This window comes from Emydura macquarii, unplaced genomic scaffold, assembly GCF_026122565.2.
Source record: "Emydura macquarii macquarii isolate MOO-44397 ecotype Brisbane River unplaced genomic scaffold, CSIRO-AGI_Emac_v2 contig_2288, whole genome shotgun sequence".
Taxonomy (NCBI): domain Eukaryota; kingdom Metazoa; phylum Chordata; order Testudines; family Chelidae; genus Emydura; species Emydura macquarii.
Window position 1 is genome coordinate 75,055 of NW_027132425.1, and position 20,589 is coordinate 95,643.

Below are 20,589 nucleotides of genomic sequence, written 5' to 3' on the forward strand. Positions count from 1 at the left end.
ATGCCTGAGGGCAGGACAGTCTGAACCGCACAGTCTGAACACAAGGGCCTCCTTGTGTGAATCCTGTACCTTTAAGAGGGTTTCTGTGCACGTGTCGTTCTGCACCACTGTGTGTGTGTGAGATTTCCTCCATGCGTGTGCACATGTGTAATTTGTTGTGTGCGTGTGTGTCTGGATGCAGAGCGGGCGTCTGGCTGCAGAGTTGCTCTTTGCCTGTGTGATATGTTCCCCCAGGTGGGCAGAGACAGGCTGCGTTTGCTGCAGATCCTTCTTAGGCAGTTTCCTGCATCAGACAAGATCATTCCTGGGCTTTCTCTGCTCTGTGAAAGCAGATCTTGTGCCAATGATAAGGCAGCGAAGCCTGGCTGGATTCATGCTGCAGTCAGTGATGTAATGCAGACACACAAATCTCCTCCTCGCCTGCTTCCCAGTGCCCCAGGCGGCATCTTCTTGTGTAATGCATCCTCCCTCCCCCACCGCTGGCTCACCCCGGTGACATCATCCCACAGATTAGAGGGCAATTTCACTTCAGAGAAGCAGGAAATAGGAGCCCACTCTGCCCTTTGAAGTGGTCAGTGACCAGGGACCTCCTGGCTTCTCCTCTCAGACAGATGGGCAGGCTGGCTCCTGCTCACAGGAATGGATGGCTTCCCACAGTATGAAAGAGCTGCTGTGCTGTGCTGTGCTGCTGCTATTGATCATTACTTTTTTGCTATTTCTGTAGATTGTGGCAAATTTCACAAGACAGTAAAATTCCCGGCACGGTTTAGAACCAGCAGGAAGCAGGCAAGAGTTGTGCAAGTTCCCCACAGTGCCCCTCAATCCTGACCCGCAGCTCCCTCCGCTGGCTAGTCCATCCCTGGGGATCCCCTTCCTGAGTGCGGCAATGGAGCCAGGGCAGGTGGCATGCAGAACTGAGGCATCACAATGTTTCCTCCTAGCTAAGTAGTGAAACATCCGGACTTGCAGACACCAATCTCCTGCAGAGGGAGTGTCCATGCTGGCTTGGCTCCTGCCCTGCCTTGGGCTAGCCCTGTGGCAAAGGAAAACGGGATAGTCTCATTTCCAGGAGGAATTTCTGGCCCTGCCAGTCTCATTCATTGACATTTGCTGCTTGTTAAAGGCTCACAGCAGGAAACTGACTCACTCTGCTCTGCTGCCTTTGCCTCCTCTGATTGGGGGTGGAAGGCTCCACAGTCTGGAGCAGGGAAGATTCCCAGGCTCGCCTTAAAGGTACATGCAGCACCTGCGAGCCCCACCAGTGAAGGCTGCAAAGAGACAGTCTCAGCGTGGGCCTTTCTCGCCTGAATTTTGTCCTCCCTTTGCCAGCTTCCTTCCTTGTACTCTGATCCTGAGACATGACAGCGGGGTCTTGTCTCAGGGGTTGTTCTCATGCTGGGCTGGCAGAGGATAGGGATGGCTCAGATGCTCTTTCAGTTCAATATTCTTCAGGCATAGCAAGCTGTCTATGTACTGCCAAAGAGACACGACGTGACCTCCCTGCCCAGGCCTGCCCAAGGAGCACTTCCCAGTCTGTGCACCCTGCCTCTTTGGGGTGCCTGGACTAATCAGGAAACAGGTTGGGAAAGGCTGTTTGGGAGCCTGGCTGGGATGTCAAATGCAGCTCTCGGTACCCCAGAGCAGACACGCACAGCGTGTCACTCTCTCGTGTGGGCTTGTGTTTAACTATGTGCTGCATGTGGCGGTGGCAACGTGCAACTGATAAATGGCATTTGTTGTGCGACTCTGACTGATTCACCCAGGCTCTGCTTCTCCTTCTCACATTCCAGACCTCAGAACGGGCTCTTGCCAGTTTGTTTTTAACCTGCCACAAAATTGTTTCTACCCCTCCGCGCCCCCCCAGCTTCATTGATCTGCAGCCTAACGCTGGCAATAGTCGGTTCTGGACCTTTGAGATCCAGACTCTCAGGAACTGTCAGGGTTAGAAACAGGGGCTTCATCCACCTCATTGGAGAGGAGCTGGTAACCCTCCCTTCCCAGAGGATGCAGCACTTGTTCTTACCCCGGTTGATTATGAGCTACTGGACCTGGCAATCCTGATGTTTAAAATCTCTGTGTTTAGCTTAACAGATTTTTAAGTCCAAAAGGGACCATTATGCTCACCTTAGTCCAACCTCCCACAGAACACAGACCATAGCTTCTGTCTGAGCTGCAGCATATCTTTTAGAAAGATGCGACTTCAGGTAATGGAGAATCAACTACATGCTCTGATAAATTGCTCAAATGGTTAACTGCCCTCACTTAAAAATGTACCATGTTTACAGTCTGAATTTGTCTCACCTCAGCTGCTAGCCATGGGATCTCGTTATTCCTCGGCCTGCTACATTAAAGAGCTCTCCTGTTAGAAATCTCCTCCTGATATAGGCATTTACAGACCAAGTCATCTCTTAATCTTCTCATAGATAAACTTCAGCTTCTTTAGTCTCTCACTAGAAGGCAGGCTTTCAAAACCTCCAATCCTTCTGATAGTTTTTTTTTTTTTAACCCATTCCAATTTTTCAACATCTTTTCAGAGTGTGGACCCCAGAAGTCAGTATTCCCATGTCAGTCTCACTAATGCTGTGTGCAGAGATGAGAACTCCCAGCTCCTACGTGATTTCCCCAGCTTGTAGATTCAAGGATCGCCTGTGTCCTCTTAGCTGCAGCACTGGACTGTGAGGGGGAGTTCAGCTGGTTCTCTACCAAGGTGAGTCCTTGCCAGTACCGCTCCTCTCCATCTTGTAAGTGTGACCTACCTTCTTTGTTCCTAGATGTATGGCCGTGCCTTTGTCTATGTTAAAACATGTTCCACAGAGCCCCCGTACCAAGTGATCCATAAGCATTTCTCAAGTATCTTTTGGGTAAAGTACTTGGTGGGTACCGTGGGGAAGCCTGAGGTGTCTCTTGTCCCTGGGTATGATGTAGCCAATCCATACCCTACCTTTAAAAGCTCCATACCACCCCACCCAGCATGTAGTCTCTTTGTGTGGGGGGAGAAGGAGATGGTGGTTATAGCTGAGCAGGGTGCAACATGGACAGGGAGGTGATGACAGGAGCATCCTTGTCTGCACAGCCATTATCGAAGTCCCGCTCTCCCTCCCCTCCCCGACCCGTCTCTCTCCTTCTCCAGTTCCCTGATCGGCCTGAGCACGCTGTTATTTCACTAAAGCCATTTGTCAATTCGTAAAGCTTTCTTTAAACGAGTAAATAGAGTGAAACGGAATCTCTGTGACGCTTAGACCAGTAATCCTTGGCAGCCAGCTCTGGGCAGGAGCACGCTGCCTGGGGAAAGAGCATGCAGCTGCCCAGAGCTTGTGTGGGCCCAGCTGTGTGGGTGTGGGGTGCTGAGGGCGGGTGGCGCCAGGGGCACTGAGCAGGAGTAATGCGGGGTGCAGGGAGACAGACAGACAGCCCCTTCCTGGCGGAGCTTGCGGGCTGAGCAGGGCTGGGGGGGTGCAGGTATGGCTGTGCGCTTCCCTGAGCTGCCGTGTGCCTTCTCCCCCCGCCTGCCCCACCAGGCACCCGCTGACGGAGCAGTCAGCCCCGGGCAATCCTGCGCTGCTGGCCGGGAGCGGCGCCCTATGCCACCCGGCCCGTTTCCACCCTGCCCTGCCCTGCCCTGCCCTGCCTTGGCCGCTGCGGCTCAGCCCAGGTTCGTGTCACCCCCGGCCCCGGTTCTAGTAGGTGCTGCTCGAACCCGGCTCCTGCGTCTGCGCCTCGCGAGCCCCGCGGACAGAGCCGGGGGGGGCCCGAGCCCGGCTCGCTCCCTCGGCTCGCGGGTGGGTGGGGCGGGGACCGGGACCGGCCCCCCCCCCAGCGGTGCTCGGCGCTGCTCTGGGCAGGGAGCGGAGGAGGCGCCGCCCGCCCCAATCAGGCGACGCGGGGCGGGGCGGAGCCAGCCGGGGGCGGACGCGGCGGAGTGCGGGAGCCGGGAACCGCTCAGCTCAGCTCAGCTCAGCTCTGAGCCGGGCCGGCGCGCGTGGGACCGGGCCGCCTCCCCGCGACACCTCAGTGGCTGCAGCCCCGGCACGGGCCCGCCCCGCCCAGGATGGGGCCGTGAGTTACGGGCGGCAGCTGCCCGTGCCCGACCCCGGCCCCGTCTGCAGCCAGCGCCGAGCCTTTCCTGCCCCCCGGGCTGCGCCCGCACAGACCCAGACCCAGACCCCGGCCCCGGGGCGGGGAGAAGCAGCGGAGCCGCAAATGGAAAACTTCTCCCGAGAGGTAGGAGGCGCGGCCCGCGGTCCGCAGGCTGTGCTGGGGGCCGTGCTGGGGGGGAGGGGAAACGTGGCCCCCCCGCTGGGTAAAGAGACCCCACCCCGGGCCAGGGGCCAGGGCTGCTGCGGGTCCGGCTCCCCCCGAAGGCCCGGGTAACGCTCGTGCTGCAGCTGAGCACTGGCGGCTCCCCCCAGCTGCTCCGGCCAGGCCCTTGGAGCTGGCGCCGCAGCGAGTGGGCAGCCGCAGCCCTGAGTGGCGGGGACCAGCCCCTGGAGCAAGCGGTGCTGCGCGGCAGCTGGAGCGAGTCTCGGCTCAGCCCCCGCTGCATTGCATCGTGCGGCGCTGGGAGTCGGAGAAGGGCATCGGAGCCGGGGGCCGGGCGGATTCTGCAGCGGCAAAAACTGGGCTAATTCTGCCTGCAAAGCACCGGGTGTGGGCGAGGGGTGCGGAGGTCCCGGCTCCACTGACAAAGGACTCCCCCTCCTCTGGCTCGCACTGTCCCAGAAGGAGAACCACGAGGTCATGCAAACTCAGGGCAGTACATGCAGAAGGAAGGAGAGGAAACACTCCGCTTTCCCGGGCCGTGGGGCCACCCCGGAGATTTGCTGCATAGCCGCCAGAGTCTGTTCTGGAGATGGGCAACCCTTGACGGGAAATTCTCTGGGGCTGGGAAAGGATCTTAGGGGTGAGGGTTCATGAGGCTGATCATGATCATCAGTAAGGCTAACATTAGCTTCACAGTTCACAGTGCGGCAGTCCCTGCAGACTGCTGGAGTGCTGGGGGAAGGCACAGCTTCTGCCCAAAGGGACAGGGAGCTGGGATGTTATATGGTAGAGGTCTATGACATCACGACTGCTGTGGAGAAAGGGAATAGGGAAGTGTTGTTTGCTCCTCCACATAACTCAAGAACCGGGGGTCACCCAATGAAATGACTGGCAGTAGGTTTAAAACAAGCAAAACAGAAGTATTTCTTTACACATCTCAGTCAACCTCTGGAACTCATTGCTGCGGGATGTTGTAAAAGCCGAAACTATAACTGGGTGAAAAAAAAAACTAGATAAGTTCATGGAGAATGTGTCCATCACTGGCTATTAGCCAGGCTGGGCAGGGACGTAAACCCATGCTCTGGGTGTCCCTGTGCCTCTGACTGCCGACTCTGGGACTGGATGATGGGGTGGATCATTTGATAAACTGCCCTGTTCTGTTCATTGCCTCTGAAGCATCTGGTGCTGGCCCCTGTCAGAAGACCGGATTCTGTGCTGTATGTACCATTTGTCGGACCCTTTATGGCTGTTTCTATGTTCACTGTCTAAAGACCAACTAGTGGGGGCTCTAGCTCACAATTTTGATAGGTCTCAGTAACATCTCCCCCCTCCAGCACCACATGAGTGCTCATCAGTGCTCTGTGCGGCTACTGGGCTGTACGGTGAAGTGCCTGCATCCTCCTACAGCCCTGGTGTCTCTACGGAAATGTGCACCATTGCTGCAGAAGTGTTGGGCACTGGAGCAGCTGCCCAGCATACCTCCTTCATGACAGGGAAAGGGTCAGTGCCCCATGGTTCTGTGAACAGCTCTGGATGGTGTGGGGGTACCAGGAGGGTGAGAGTGGGGCTGAGTGCTACATGCCTATTGATACACTGCCATCGGCAATCACGGTGTTTGCAGTCAAGATGGGGAGTCAGATCTCCTGCTTTAGAATGTCAGCCAAGCCCCCAGCGCTAGGGAGTGTCTCCCCCAAGGGCAGCATGGCCCAATTGGCCAGATGCATTGTGAGAGTCTTGCCTTCCTCTGAAGCGTCAGATGTTAGTTGCTGCCAGATACACTGGACCAGACCATTTTGTCCTGCATCAGACTCTCTATACACTGTGCCCTGGCAGAGCGTTCCAGAGCGACAGGTGTATGATTGTAATGACAGCAGCATGGCAGGAAACTGTTCCCGATGGTTAATGGCAGATTCCGGGTGTTGTGGTTCAAACCCCAGCCCGAAGCAGCTCATGGTACCTGCCCGCCTTGCCTCCTCCTGTCTCTGTCTTGCACCCCTTTTTTGACAAACCGGTGCAGGTGCTGTCGCTAGGAGGTTCTGAATTTCACTTTTAGTCTGAGAGGGGACATGAAGGGATTCTGTTTGTGGGTGGGAGGGGCTGTTAGGTAATAGGCTGGTGAGGCAGGCAGATGCCCCATAAGCAGCAGTAGGTCCTGGTGCATCTAGTTCTCATAGTTCAGGCTCACCAGGAGAGTGAGGAGAAGGGATTGGGTGTGTCAGAGCAGTGGCTACCCAGGGACTACTAGGATGTCTGTTTATTCCCCCTAAGGAAACTCTGGCAGCCCAGGGCTCGCTCATGCCTCTGTTCTGCCCTGTATATTCATGTTGCAGCTCTGCTTTCTGCCCGTGGTACTGGTCCAAAGCGGAATTTTGACACACCGTGTGGGAGTGTGCAGCATGATGGAGCCTGTCTGTGATTCCCCTGCCTCTCTGCAGTGCTGTCACCCAGTCACCTTCGTGCCAGCCGATTTCTCAGACTCAGATCCACAGTCCTTTGCTCGCCTGTCATAGCTCTCTTCTTGAGCCTCTCACAGTGCTTTGTGACCCCAAATGACCCTGGCAGCCCCTGCAGAGCAAGGTTCTCGTTTTCCAAAAGGAAACTGAGGAATGGGGTGTATGAGGTGACTGTGTGGGTCCTTGCTACTGCAGTGACTGGCACTCTAAAGACCGAGGGCCCTCCGTAAGTGTTTGTCTCTCTCTTTCTCTCCCCCTTTGGCCAGCGAACCTGCATTTTGAGTCTAGACCTGGGGCTCCCTGGGGCTGAGGGACCTCTCCTTGCATTCTGGTGAAGTGTGTTATGTGCTGGCGAGTGCCTCCCTCCCCTTCCTGATTGATGGAGATGGCACCAGCTGTCTGCATTGCTTGGGCATGGCAGCGTCCATCCAGTGAAGGGGCCCAGCAGAAGGATACAGCTGAGCTCTGTGAGTCTCCTGCTGGGGGCCGGCGTTTCTGCCTCTGTCTGAGCTGGTTGTCAGTTCTCTTTGATTCATGCTGAAAGTTTCCCACCCTGCATTGGTTTCCAGGCCATTAAGCCCTCTGTCTGCCATGTCTCTCACACTAGGTAAAGCGGGAACCACTGCTCCTGCCAGACTTGACAGTTCTCTGTTGTCAGTGGTTAGATGGAGCAGCTGAGTTAACTGGCTTAGTCCTGACCCCTCTCACACTTGGCTGTCTTTTATCAGAACAGATGTTTTCACAGATTCCCCCTCCCCTAACCCACGGGAGGAGGTGATCTGTGCTGCTGGCTCTGCCCCCATGGTCTCTCTGCATAGCACATGGCCAGGGACTGCTGCACCCATTAGCTGATTAACCTAATGCTGCTGGGAGCCTGTGTTGTCTGCCTCTAATTAGATGGAACCCACTATCTGCTGTGGGGGCCCCTTGATCAAAGCCTCTTTCCCACCCCCTCAATGGTGGGGAAATTCCTGCCCTCACAACAGCAGAAACAGGCACAGCCAGTGAGGAGTTTGAAACCTTGACTGGGGAAGAGGCTAAATGGAATTGGAGGTTGAAGAGGGGAATCCCAGCATTCCATGGGGGCGGGGTGTGTGTGTGTGTGTGTGTGTGTGTGTGTGTGTGTGTGTTTGTGTGTGTGTGTGTGTGTGAGCACAATTCGCCGCCCCGCAGGACCCAGCCAGGCAGCATCTATCTAACCTGGACCATCTAAGCACATCTGTGACCCCAAGTAGAAACAGCCGTCTGTTGTGTAGATGGGTTTGAGAACATGGCTGTGAAAATGCCTGAGCCTTGGCTATGACAGAATCATAGACTCGTAGGAGTGGAAGGGACCTCGAGAGGTCATCTAGTCCAGTCCCCTGCACTTATGGCAGGACCAAGCATTATCTAGACCATCCCTGACAGGAGTTTGTCTAATCTGCTTTTAAAAATCTCCAGTGATGGAGATTCCACAACCTCCCTGGGCAATTTATTCCAGTGCTTAACTACACTGACAGTTAGGAAGTTTTTCTAATCTCCAATCTAAGCCACCTTCGCTGCAATTTAAGCCCATTGCTTTTTGTTCTATACTTAGAGGTTAAGGAGAGCAATTTTTCTCTCTCTTCCTTGTAACAACCTATGCTATAGCTTCCCCCATGGGAGCTACCTCTGCTGGGAATCATGGGCTTGGAAGGTCCTAGTGAAGACAAGCAAACAAGGCTACAAAACGGACAAGCTCATCTCTTAGGAAAGGCCAGATTCTGACCTGCACCTCAGAGGACACCTGGTCTCTGTGTGTGTGAATGTGGCTTTTACCCTTCCCCCCAGACCAGAACAGCTGGACCCAGCCAATCCCCGGATGTGCTGGGTACTGTGTGGGAGGGCAGCACTGGAGGCCCGTACTGCTCTGCACTGGGGGTTTATGCTGTAGGAGGGGTGGAAACTATCCCAGGGAATTGATGTGAGGCAGTGTGTTGTGGGTCACTTCTCACAATGGATAACTTAAAGTCCGGTGTCCTTGCTGCTCTCCAGGGCACCCAGTGTACATACCATGGTGATGAGCACAGGACAATGCAGCATTCCAGAGACGAAGAATCAGCTGGACGCTTTGTAAACTGATCCCAAAGATTATGGGCTAGAGCCTCCACCATGATAAGGGGCTTTGTGCTGCCCCAGTGGTGCAAAGCAGCCTTAAATAAAGTAGGTCTAACTGGCCAGCTGAGTCTTGCTTGATGTTGGGAAACCACTGGGTGGTGTAGAGGCAGTGTGGCCAGCTCTTCGCCATGCCCCTTGCTGCCGCCTGGGATAGGGAGCAGTGGAGCAGGTAGGTGGACGGACTGCAGAGCACTCTGGTGATCCCTGGCTCCTGTGATGGCTCTTTGGAGGCCTACTGCAGGTGGTTGTAAAGTAGAGCAGCCTCGAGACTGCCTTAATTTAGAGCAAGGGCCAAATCATCCCCAGTGATTTCTGGGGGATCAGCAGAGCACAGAAGTGGTGCACGGCTCCCTTTGCCTCCCCGCCCCAGAGTCTTGTGCCACGCACAGGTCAGCCAGACCTAACGATTGGGACCTTTTACATCAGTGGCATAACATGGCTGCAGAGAGGAGCTGAAATGGTGTCTTCACTCCGCTGCCTTCCTGCTTGACAGCTGCAGTGAGCTCTGTGCCCAGACTCGGAGGGGGAGGGGCCCAGGCTGACCAGCACTGCAGTGAGTGGGGATGGACTCTACTTTCTCTGCGTGTCTGGCATGTGGGCAGGATGTGGGGTGACACAGAGGATGTGACTCGCTCTCTGACTCCCTTGAGGAGCAGGAATGTCAGGGCTGGGGTTAAAGGAGATGCTGCTCCCTTCCCTCTTCTGTTCTTTGCAGTCAGAAAGTGGCCCGCTAGGTTGTTCCAGGGTCAGTCTGTGCTGAGGAGCGGCATCTGGTGCAGTCACTGACATGTTCCTCTTAGGGCTTTTCTGCACAGGAAGACTCAGTAAAGTTAAGATGAATCAGTTAAAGGTGTGAATTTAAATTGCATTAAACCCCTCAGTGCATGCTTCCATTCAGAAGTCAAATGGCCTCATCTCACTGGAAGGAGGATTAAACTATAGTGCATTAAGGCAGTGTTTCCTAGTGGCCAGAGCAATGGACTGGGATGCAGGAGACCTGGGTTCTAGTCCCAGCTCTGCCACTGGCCAGCTGGATGACGTGGGTGAGTCATTCACTGCTCTGTGCCTCAGTTTCCTCATCTGTAAAATGAGGATAATGACACTAACCTCCTGTGTGAAGTGCTTTGAGTTCTGCTGATGAAGAATGCTGCACAAAAGCCAGCTGGCGTTGTTCCTTCTGAATGAGAGCGTGGGTTAAATCCACGCGGGTTTAGTGCGCTTTACCTTATACATGTTAATGTCACACCTTTAGTGGATTTGTTGTAACTTCCCAGAGTGTCCCCATGTAGACAAGCCCTTTGTATTCATGTGGCAGCTGGCAGGCTGGGAAATGCCAGCATTTTAGGGGTTAGGCATCTCTCCTTTTTCCCTTCAAGCAAAATGGAAATCTCTTTTGGTTGTTGCTATTTTTAAAATAAATCCCCCAAACTACACTGTAAGTTTAAAACTTCCCTTCATGGGCTTGTGCTGATCCTCCCTGGGTGCCTGGGGAACGGCAGCTGCAGCTGGCCTGGCCTGTCTGCTAGAGTGCGTGATGGCCGGTGCTCTGGTTCCTTGGGACCCAAAGGAGGGGTAATAGGAACTGTCTCCAGTCTTAGGAGAATGCAGCAGAAATCGCTTAGCAAAACAAACACTCCTCAGCTTTTTCTTCTGGCGTCTAACACACAAGCTGTGAACTTCTGGGCAGGTCTGTGCTCACATTTCACCCTGGGAGCTACTTATCTTCCAAAGCCCGTGACTTCAATTGCCCCCTCTACCACAGGCTGCTGATTCCCTTTGGACTAATTCCTGCCACTGTAAGTGATGAAAGGAATAGTTGGTTATCACTGGGCATGCACATGGGCTTGGAGAAGAGTCTTGGCTTACTTGCCCTAATAGGAAGGTGTGCTGGAGTTGCATGAGCGTAGAATAATGAGCCAAGTGAGTCACAATGACCTCGTGATCTGATGAGTCCAGCCCCTTTAGGTTCGCAAATTATCTGAACAGACCGAGAGATTCAAATGGGTGGCAGGCAAGTGATTCTCCCAAGCCAATTCCAGCGGAGAACTTACACAGAATAAAAGGCTTTTTTGCAGCAGTCAGCTGATTTTATTTGTAGGGGAAGGAACTGTGTCCCCCACTGGGATGATACAGTGTTAAACTTGCTGGTTCACTGTCCTACTTAATTTACTGAGACCTGGTTAATGCTGGTTCCTTTCAAATTAGAACTGGAAGGGACCATCTGGGTCATTGAATCCAGTCTCCTGCTATTGCAGGGAGACACCTTGGTAATTAAAGGAATGTCTTGGTCATTGGTTGCAAGGATTGTCCACACAAAGCTTCGAACCCCTGGTGAGGCTGCACTGTAACACGCAGCCTGGCTAGGTTAGTTAGCTTCTTGTGTCTTCGCAGCAGTGAGGGATGTATCTAGTATCTTCGATTAGAAATTCTTCTTCCGCTCTCTTGTTCCCCTTCCCCTCTCTAATCCAGAGAAGGTAGAATCCACATGAGAGAGAGGATAGCGGCCAGAGGCACAGGAGGGATCCACTGAGCCTTATCTGCTGTGATTGCTTCTTCCCTGGGTGGGAAAGGGGAGTGGTTCGTTAATGCTGATTTTGTTGACATTGACCTCATGTGACATCCTGTCGCTCCAAATATTAGTGAGCAGAGCACCCATGTGTTAACAGCTGCTGGGCTAGGAAATGCCTTGGAAGGAGAAGCGACTCAGAGATTCTGCACCTTTCTGCTATAGGAATGGGGGGCTGTTGTGTGGAGGCGAAGGAGGTGTGATGCAGCAGGGAACCCTCGGATTTCCCCTAGGAGAGGGCTCTCAAGTCCTTGGGCTAGTTCACATGGAGCAATTTGATCTATTCTGAGACACGTTTTCCCAGGACCCAGAACTGTTCCCAGAAGCATCGGCTGCAGACAGCATCCCAGCATCTAGGAAGGGGTCCTGTAGTTACAAGCTAGTGAACATGTCTGTAAATTCAACCAGTTGGCTACATCTCAGACAGAGACAATATTGCTGAGGAATGGTACTGATCCTACTTGCCAGGTAGCCGTTATCGTCCAACATCCCCTCTCCTCTGTTCCTTATTCAGGCAGTGTTGGTGGCAGAGTGTGCAGTGGGAAGAGGCAAATACTATTGTTGGTGTTATTGCAATAGCACCCAGAGGCCATAATTGAGATCACAGCGCCGTTTTGCTGGGTGTTGCACAAACACATAGCAAGAGATGGTCTCTGCCCCATGGAGCTTACAGTCTAACCAGGGTGTAATAAATAAATGTGAATTGTGGAAGAGGAAGGGTAATGGTGAGATGTGGTTACCTAGTAGACTCTGTTTTGCACAGCTTGAAAGTTGTGAGTAAAATCAAACCCACATCTTAAAATACAAATGAAGAAGAGCACTTAATGATCTTGGTGATCTCTGCGTTACTGGGACAAGCACATGTATTTCAAGGCAAATTTATACTGTGTAGAATCCTACAGTTCATGAGAGTCTCCTCAAAATATGCTTCAGTGATAAACCACAACACAGGTAGGGAGAAGCTGGGCCACAGCCAGGAAAGAAGGAAGTGACTCTCCATCTCATTGCAGATAAGACAAAGAGGCTTGTTCTGACAGCAGGGGCTGCAGAGCAGAAAGCTCTTATGCTGAGGGGTAGTAGAGAGGTCTTGGTTTGATTCCTGTTCCTGTCAGCTTTTTTCCTGGGGCTTCAGTCTGCAGCCATACTCCCATTAGTTGTGACCTTGTCAGATCTTACAAGCTTAGCTATAGGTTGAGTTGGCTCAGTTCTTGGAGGGAAGCCCTCTAAGGAAAAACTCCTGAGGAACCTTCTCTCGTGTGGGCCAGTCTGCAGCTGCCATTTCATTGCTCACCAGACCATGTCTTACAATTCAGGCTTTGCTCAGGACCTCAATTATTATTTACCTGCTAATTGCCAATGGGGTACTTTGTTTTTTATTTGTCCCTTTTATTAAAGAAAAGGTGTAAACTATTTAAATGTAACAAAACATTCAGTTTTTAATTTCTCTCAGCTGTTACCTCTGCCGTCTTGTGCATCTGTGTGGTCTTTTATTCCACAATTGCATTTTATTCTGTAAATGATCTAATACAATACTGCAGGAAGTGCATTTCCTTTGTAACATTGGGATGCACCTGTGTAGCAAAGTGATACACATTGGTGGATAAAAATTGAACTACTCAGACATCTTACAAGGTTCTAAATTAACCATCAGCTCAGGAAAGGGACTTGGACATCACCGTAGAAGCTTAGGAAAGACCTCTGCTCATGATTCACCTGCAAAAAGCAAACAAGATATTAGGATGCTTAATGAATAGGAAGGACAATAACATGGAAAATAGTGTCAATCTGTGGTGGAACCTCATCTGGACATTGTGAGCACTGCTGGTCGCCCCATCTCAAATAGGCTATTGCAGAATTTTATTCATAGAGCTTAAGGCCGGAAGCAACCACTGGGTCATCTAGTCTGACCTCCTGTATATCACATGCCTTCAAATTTCACCCAGTTACCCCTGTATCAAGTATAATAACTCCAGTTTTGATTTCTTGATCTGAAAACATCAAGAGATGGAGAATCTACCACTTCGTTTGGTCGTTTGTTCCAATGGTTAATCGCCATAATTGTTGCGTTTGAATTAGAAATAAGGTACAGATCTTCGTCTGGCTTCAGCTTCCAGCCATTGGTTCTTGTTCGGCTTTTCTCCACTAGCTAAAAGAATCTTTTAATTCCTGGTATTTTCTCTCCATAAAGGTATTTATACACTGTAATCGAGTTGCCTCTCAGCCTTCTTGGAAGAACTCTTATACGAAGAGAGATTGAAAATACTGGGAATGTTACTTTAGAAAGGAGAAAAATAAGAGGGGGCACAAGTCTATAAAATAAGGAATAGGTTTAGTGATGGTGGATTTGGAGCTTTTGTACTCCCTGTCTCAGAGCACAAGAACAAGGGGATGATCAATAAAATTAAAAGGTGATACATTCAAAATTGATTAAAAGAAATACTTTTTTTACACCATGGGTAATTAGACTGTTGAACTCATTGCCATGGGAAGTCATTGAGGTCAGGAACTTGGCAAGATTAAAAAAGGGATTGGATATTTATATGGATGATGAGACTTTTAATTAATAACAAATTTTGAAAGGGATATTAAAACTCAATGTTTCAGGGCTTCAGCCACTCTAAATATTAGAGACCAGGCTGAGACCTAATGCGGGGGGCAAGTTGTTTCACATCTGCTATTGCAGGGTTCTTGCACCTTCATCTGAAGCATTGGGCACTGGCCACTGTCAGATAGAGGACACTGGACTAGATGGACCTTGGTCTGGTCCCATTCAACAGTTATGTTCCTTGGCAGATATATAGTATGATTAGAAAACTGAAAACCCTGGAGAAGAGCCGAACTGGGAAAGACGCTAATGTGGAGTCAGAGGTCAGAGTGGAAAAAGGCCGGGGGGTGCTTGAGAGGCTGCTCAGAGAAGATTTGTGCAGATATTCACAATGTGATCATGCCCGCTGTCTGGGCTCCTTGGGCTTGGCTCTCTGTGACACTTTTTGGGGTTTCTCAAGATGTCTGGGATAAATTACTACCACTTGCCTGCAGTGAGAGGGAGTCCTGCCTGTGTCCACCACAGGAGACTGTCCCCAGCCATTGACTACTAGCCACGCATTTGCCCTGCTCTGAGCCCAGCTCTTTCCCTCTTCAGTCTAGCAATTTACCCACCCCAGTTTGTTAGACCTGCATACCGAGTCCCTGGTCTTCCGGACACCTGCAGTGTACACCAGTCTACTGCCTCTGTAGAAATAGTGCAGCCCAGTTCACTGGTTTCACCTCAGCAATATCCTTAGTACAAGGCATGTAGGCAGGCTTATAGTCAAACCAATTTAAGTTTATTTAACAGAGCTTGAGATAAAGATCCAAATAAAAGCTAGTAAAAAGCTTTGGAAACCGAAGGTTACAGTTAAAAGAAAAACATAAAATACGGTCTGTGGCCTAGACCAGTGCTTTTCAACATTTTTTTCATTTGCAGACCCTAAAACATTTCAAATGGAGGTGCGGACCCCTTTGGAAATCTTAGACATAGTCTGGAAATCCTCCAGGGTCCATGGACCACAGGTTGAAAACCACTGGCTTAGACTTACCTTATTACTCAGTAAAGTAACTTGTTATTTCTCACCCACTGGTTAGTCCTTGCAGTGCTTGTCCAGTTCAGAGAGCTGGGATCCACCGTTCATGAGACAGCTGTCACTGAGGGAGTCATTCTTCTGTAATGAGTAATGACTCGTGCCATTTCTTCTTCTCTTATACAGTCAGAAGATATTATCTCTTGGCCCCAGGACCCGCTCTTCTGAGAACTCTCCTGGGGTTCGTTTGTCTTTGTAAATCTCCAGCCTACATCTATTCCAGACAGTAAGCATAGGTTGTCTCCCCAGAAGATCATTGTTCTCATGTTGATTTGGTCAGTCTCAGAATTCCCCTGCTCAGGTGCTAGGCGTCAATCTCAACAGATTGGGAACACAATATCCTACATACTACATAGCTCTGAAATTGTTTCCCTTACAAACATCTTGAAATAGCCATGACAATCAGCTAGTTCTTAGCCTTTGACAGAGACCACACACCACCCTCTTCTGTGTAATACCAGGAGGATAGTCTGTGTTGTATTGATCACAAGGGCCAAAAGAGTTAAAGATATTAAACTCTTTCTCTGACCAACATTCAAACAGTGAAACAAAGGTTTAGGTTTTTTCCTGCTATTTATTTATTTATTTGGTGTATGCAATGCAATGCAGTCAAGCCAAGCCACAGTGTTCTTATCAACAATTCTCAAGGCATGAAGACCTCCAGGAAGTTGAGTCATTTTGCAGTCCTCAACAATATGTGTCATGGTGTATGGCTGCCCACATTCACCTAGTGGATGGTCTATAAAATGCCTCCGAAATTCTGCTGCAGCACAAATTCCCTTTCCGGTACAAAACTGGTTCAAACGGTTGCATTGTCTTCGCAGTAAGCCAGACCTGGGTTGATGCTGAGTCTACTTAGACTCTGGTTTATTCAGTTTCTTGGCAAACACCCAAAAACATTCATTCCAAAGTTGGATGTTTCTTGATAAAACACAAGACTAAGAAATCAAAACAAGAACAAAAGTAGGCCATACTGTGTTAGACCAATAGTCCATCTAGCCCAGTATTCTGTCTTCTGGTGGTGGCCAATGCCACGTGCTTCAGAGGGAATGAATGTAAGAGAGCAATCATCAAGTTATCTATCCCCTGTCATCCACTCCCAGCTTCTGGCAGTCAAAGCTTAGGGACACCCAGAGCATGGGGCTGCATTATCTAGTTCTTTTTTGAACCCTGTTGTAGTTTTGGCCTTCACAACATTCCCTGGCAATGAGTTCCACAGGTTGACTGTGTGGTGTGTGAAGAAATACTTCCTTTTGTTCGTTTTAAACCTGCTGCCTATTAATTTAATCGGGTGACCCCTGCTTCTTGTGTTATGTGAAGGAGTAAATAACACTTTATTTCCTTTCTCCACACCAGTCATGATTTTATAGTTCTCTATCATATCTCTCAAGCATTGACTTGAAACTGAAATTGAGTAATTACGCAAATCAAACTTAATTAAAACCAATCAAAGCCTCTCTCTTTTTGGAGGCAAAATATCAGTCTTATTTACACCACCAACTTTTCTTTAATGAAAAAGGAAGGGTTAATTTTATTTTGTCCTGATGTATGAAGGGTATTCATGTTTCCTGTTTTAATACAGACAGACAGACACAAGGCAGGTGAGAGAGAGGATAGAATGGGGGGGGGGGTAGGGGGGATAGAACAAAGAATATGGCTTTTGTTGACGTTTTTGGAACACACTGAGTGGCTGGTCAAGCATGAATGGATGCGTTAGGTTGACAGGTCGACCACGCCACCGGTTGCTTGGATGCTGGCTTGCATTCCAGTCAGGGATATCATCGGCTTTGGGTCCTGTGTCCTCAGATAGGACAGAGCTGGTCTCGCCGTGTTGATGCACGTTGATTTCAGGAGTGATGAAAAGCTGAGAGAGAGGATAGGAGGACAAATAGTTGGGCAGAAAGTAACACACACAAAAAGATGAGAAACAGAACAGAATCTTATTTGCCTCTGTGGTGCTGACAGTCGGGTATGCACACTGATGGGCTGAGGGCTGGATGCCATGATGATATGATGACTTTCAGGACACTCAAATGGAAAAACATAGTTCCTTAAACAAGAGCAAAGCCTGATGGCCTTCCTCTCAGGAAGAGAATCCTTCAGCCTGGTCTGCTCCTTCTGTCTTGGGATTGGGGAAGATGAGAGAGCAGAGTTGGGGCAAGACAGGATGTGCTGGGATGGGATGAGATGAATCAAGCTGAGATGTGTTGAGCTGAGATTTCACTAAGTTTTTTCAGTGTCTACTTTTAAGGACCCTGTGACATTCCCCCCTTGCAATCTGGACTGGTGTGTAGCTGAGTCACCCTGATCCCTCACTCCTGGGCTCCAACTTACTCTGCATTGCTGTGTGAACCACCCACTCCTGGGTTAGCCCACACCCAGCCTCCTGCGAGTAATCGGTCCCTGACTTAGTGAAAGAGCACTTCTGGCCAGCCACTCATGGGACTGACCTTCAGCAAACACCCGGAGCCTCAGATGCAACCCCGGGAACGGCCGTCTTATAGGGTTCAGTGCTGTACACTGTGCCCTGCAAGATCATTTACATTTGTCCGTCAGTTTATCAAAGAAATTGATATGCACCAGCTTTGTCACTCTAAGTGAAGTCCTGACACACTCAGTCCACATGCACTGCTTTATATCAAACAAACAAATAAGTTTGACTACAGCAAGATTTTAAGTGATCGTAAATCAGATGAATATGAATCAAGAGATTAGACACAATTAACTAAAAATAACACACATCCTAAACTAAACTTAGTATTTCAGTAAGTTTTCAGTCCTTGATGTTCGCTTACCCACAGCTGGCGGAGATGAATCTTGCAGCCAGGCCTCCGCCCCCCCATGGGCAGTTGTCAGTCCTTGATGTTGCTGTGTAGATGGATTCCAAGGGAGAGCCCCGAGACAAAGATGCCTCTCTCTTTTAACAAGTTTCCTCGACCCGGGGGTCAGGTGATCGGCCGTGTCTGGCAATGGGCATGATGTCTTCCACTTGAGCCAAAGTGCTCAAAGGTGCTGAGGCCAGTCCGTTGTTCCTGTGCCTGCCTCTGCGAGGCATGGAACCTCAGCTTTGTGTTTGTCTGCATCTGTTCAAGCCACGTGAGACACACGTTTGCGGATATGACACAGCAGTTTCATATATGTACATATGCATGACATTGCAGGAAACATGCTACCATAACAATAATGTTCAGTGCGTCATGAGCATTCCAAAAACACCTGACATGACCTACTTTGCGTTAAACAATACACAATTACCCTATAAGGGTGAACATGAATGATACACAAATCACACTATAAGGGTATACGTGGGGTACAGCGTGTCACAGACCCCAAAAACGTGGTGGAAGTGAGTGGAATAGTTCATTCCCTCATTATTTTGTTCACCAATTTAATCCACTTTCATAGAACCAAAATTGAAACTTTGTTCCCACGTTTGCTTACGTATTAAGTCCAATCCCAGCACAGTCCTTGAACCATCTCAGTAGGCCTTTTCTGTTTGGACTACTTCAGTCTCTCTTTCTGATTTTCTTGCATGGGTTTATAACATTCAGTGTTAAAAATAACTTGACCTACTTTTTTCCCATCAACATTTGTTATAGAATCCTAGAAATGTAGGGCTGGGAGGGATCTTGAGAGGTCATCAAGTCCAGCCCCTGGTGCTATGGCAGGACCAAATAAACCTAGATAACCCATGATAGATATTTGATGCTGGGGATTCCACAACCTCCCTTGGAAGCCTATTCCAACTACCCTTGTGGTTAGAATGGTTTCCCCCCAATATTTAACCTAAATCTCCCTTTCTGCAGATTAGGCCCATTACTACTTGTCCCACCTTCAGTGGACATGGAGAACAATTGATCCCTGTCCTCTTTATAACAGCGCTTCACGTATTTGAAGACTGTTATCAGGTCCCTTGCTTGGTTATTGGGACATCTTATGTACTTTCACATGCCACTTACAGTTGAGCTCTCAGTTAGGGTAAATTTGTAGGCCCAATTACAATGTCAGACACAGGAGTAATGTACCTGCCTGTGTTTCACTCTCCCTCACATGACAGCAGGGCCCTGGCTGCATTATTGTGTGCAGCTAACTATCAGACAGTTTATTTCACAATTTCATCTCAAAGCCACACAAAAAATGTTGGTTAAAGTCAAGGCACCTCATTTTCTGAAATAGTTGAATCTCTCAGACAGTACACCAGACATCACCCTTGTAAGGAACAGGAGCAACAGGTGGTGTGGGACTATATTTTTGGATCGATGTGCATTTCTTGGCAGATAGACAAGTCGTATCTGTGTCTCTTAGACTCCCCGGATCAGCTCTCACATGCCCCTTAGAACAACAATATGAACTGTGTGACCAAGGGACCTCTTGGTGCCAACAGACAGAGAGTACAGGGGGTGCATAGGTTTTTACAGGGATCCCCTGGGTCAGATATACACACAATAGTTCCCCAAAGGGTGGTGTGTGAGGTCTCTACTGAGAGCCAGCAGCTGATTGTTGTCATAATAGCGAAATTTATGTATGGATAATATTTAAGGAGTTGTGTATCTATACTGAAAATTATGTTCTTAAGGTCGGGAGTTAAGGCAGGTCATGAGGAGATGATAGACCTTGGACATGTTCCTTTCAGGCAGGAGGTAACAGGTACTTATCTTCCTCCCTGGCCATGTGTGTGTTTTACATTGTTTGTCTCACAATGGAGGCCTGTTGGCATATTAAACCAGCTGAAAGATTGCAAAATCTACAAGAGAGAAAAACTATAGGAAGAAACAAAACAGGAGAGGGGGCCCTGTTTATGGATGAAAATGAAAGATGGGATTGACACATCTTGGGGGGAGGAACACCTGGCATTTTTCACAAAGGAGGCAAGCTAACAGCATGTTTGCCTTAAGACAGGAGGGTCACGGCTAGTCTGTAAAATGCTGCAAGGATCTGGGTGAGCAATGTTCCACAAAACAGGAGAGTACATTTTTAATTGTCTGTGCTGTAGAATGTGTTACAATTTTGTTTTATATGTAACCATTTGTTTCCAATACTTCTACTTGGTGTTACTTGAATGTATGTGCTTTGTTACATAAACTCACACCTGATTTCACTATAGACATAGAAATTAATCCTAGAAATGCAGGGCTGTGTGTTACCTGGAACGGAACGGTGATGTAAGGTGAGGCTGGTAAGCTGGGGTGTGCTGCTTTTTGGGAAGCAGCGAATCTGTGAACATGGAGATCGTCCAGTGGACGAGGCTGGATGCTCCAGTGGAATGTTTGAGGCTGACGCACAAGGCTAGAGGGGAGTGCTTGTGTTGCCTGTGCCTGGGGTGGGGGTGGCTCAGACAAGACATCTTCACACTACGGGGAGGTGGTAGCAAGGTGCCTCACAACCCACGGCCCCCCAGAAAGCATCACAAGCCAATGATCCTTCTTCATTGCAACAGGATGTGCTGTGGTTCTGGGAGGTTCAACTCAAATCTTTACTGTTGGGGTTCCTTGGCCTCCCTGGCCTGCTGCTCTGGAGCACAAGAACAGACAGTGCCATCTGGCTATGGACTGCC

At 49.7% G+C, this 20,589-nt stretch overlaps 1 protein-coding gene across 1 annotated transcript in view; it reads left to right on the forward strand.

Moving 5' to 3' along the window:
• Positions 1-3,985: 3,985 nt before the first annotated feature.
• The window catches only part of LOC137161235 (unconventional myosin-X-like), a 279,065-nt gene continuing 262,461 nt past the window's right edge, over positions 3,986-20,589 (forward strand). The window contains exon 1 of the mRNA XM_067560340.1: positions 3,986-4,221. Within this exon, the coding sequence (XP_067416441.1) occupies positions 4,201-4,221 (21 nt within the window). The 5' untranslated portion in view covers positions 3,986-4,200. The remainder of the gene's footprint in view (positions 4,222-20,589) is intronic.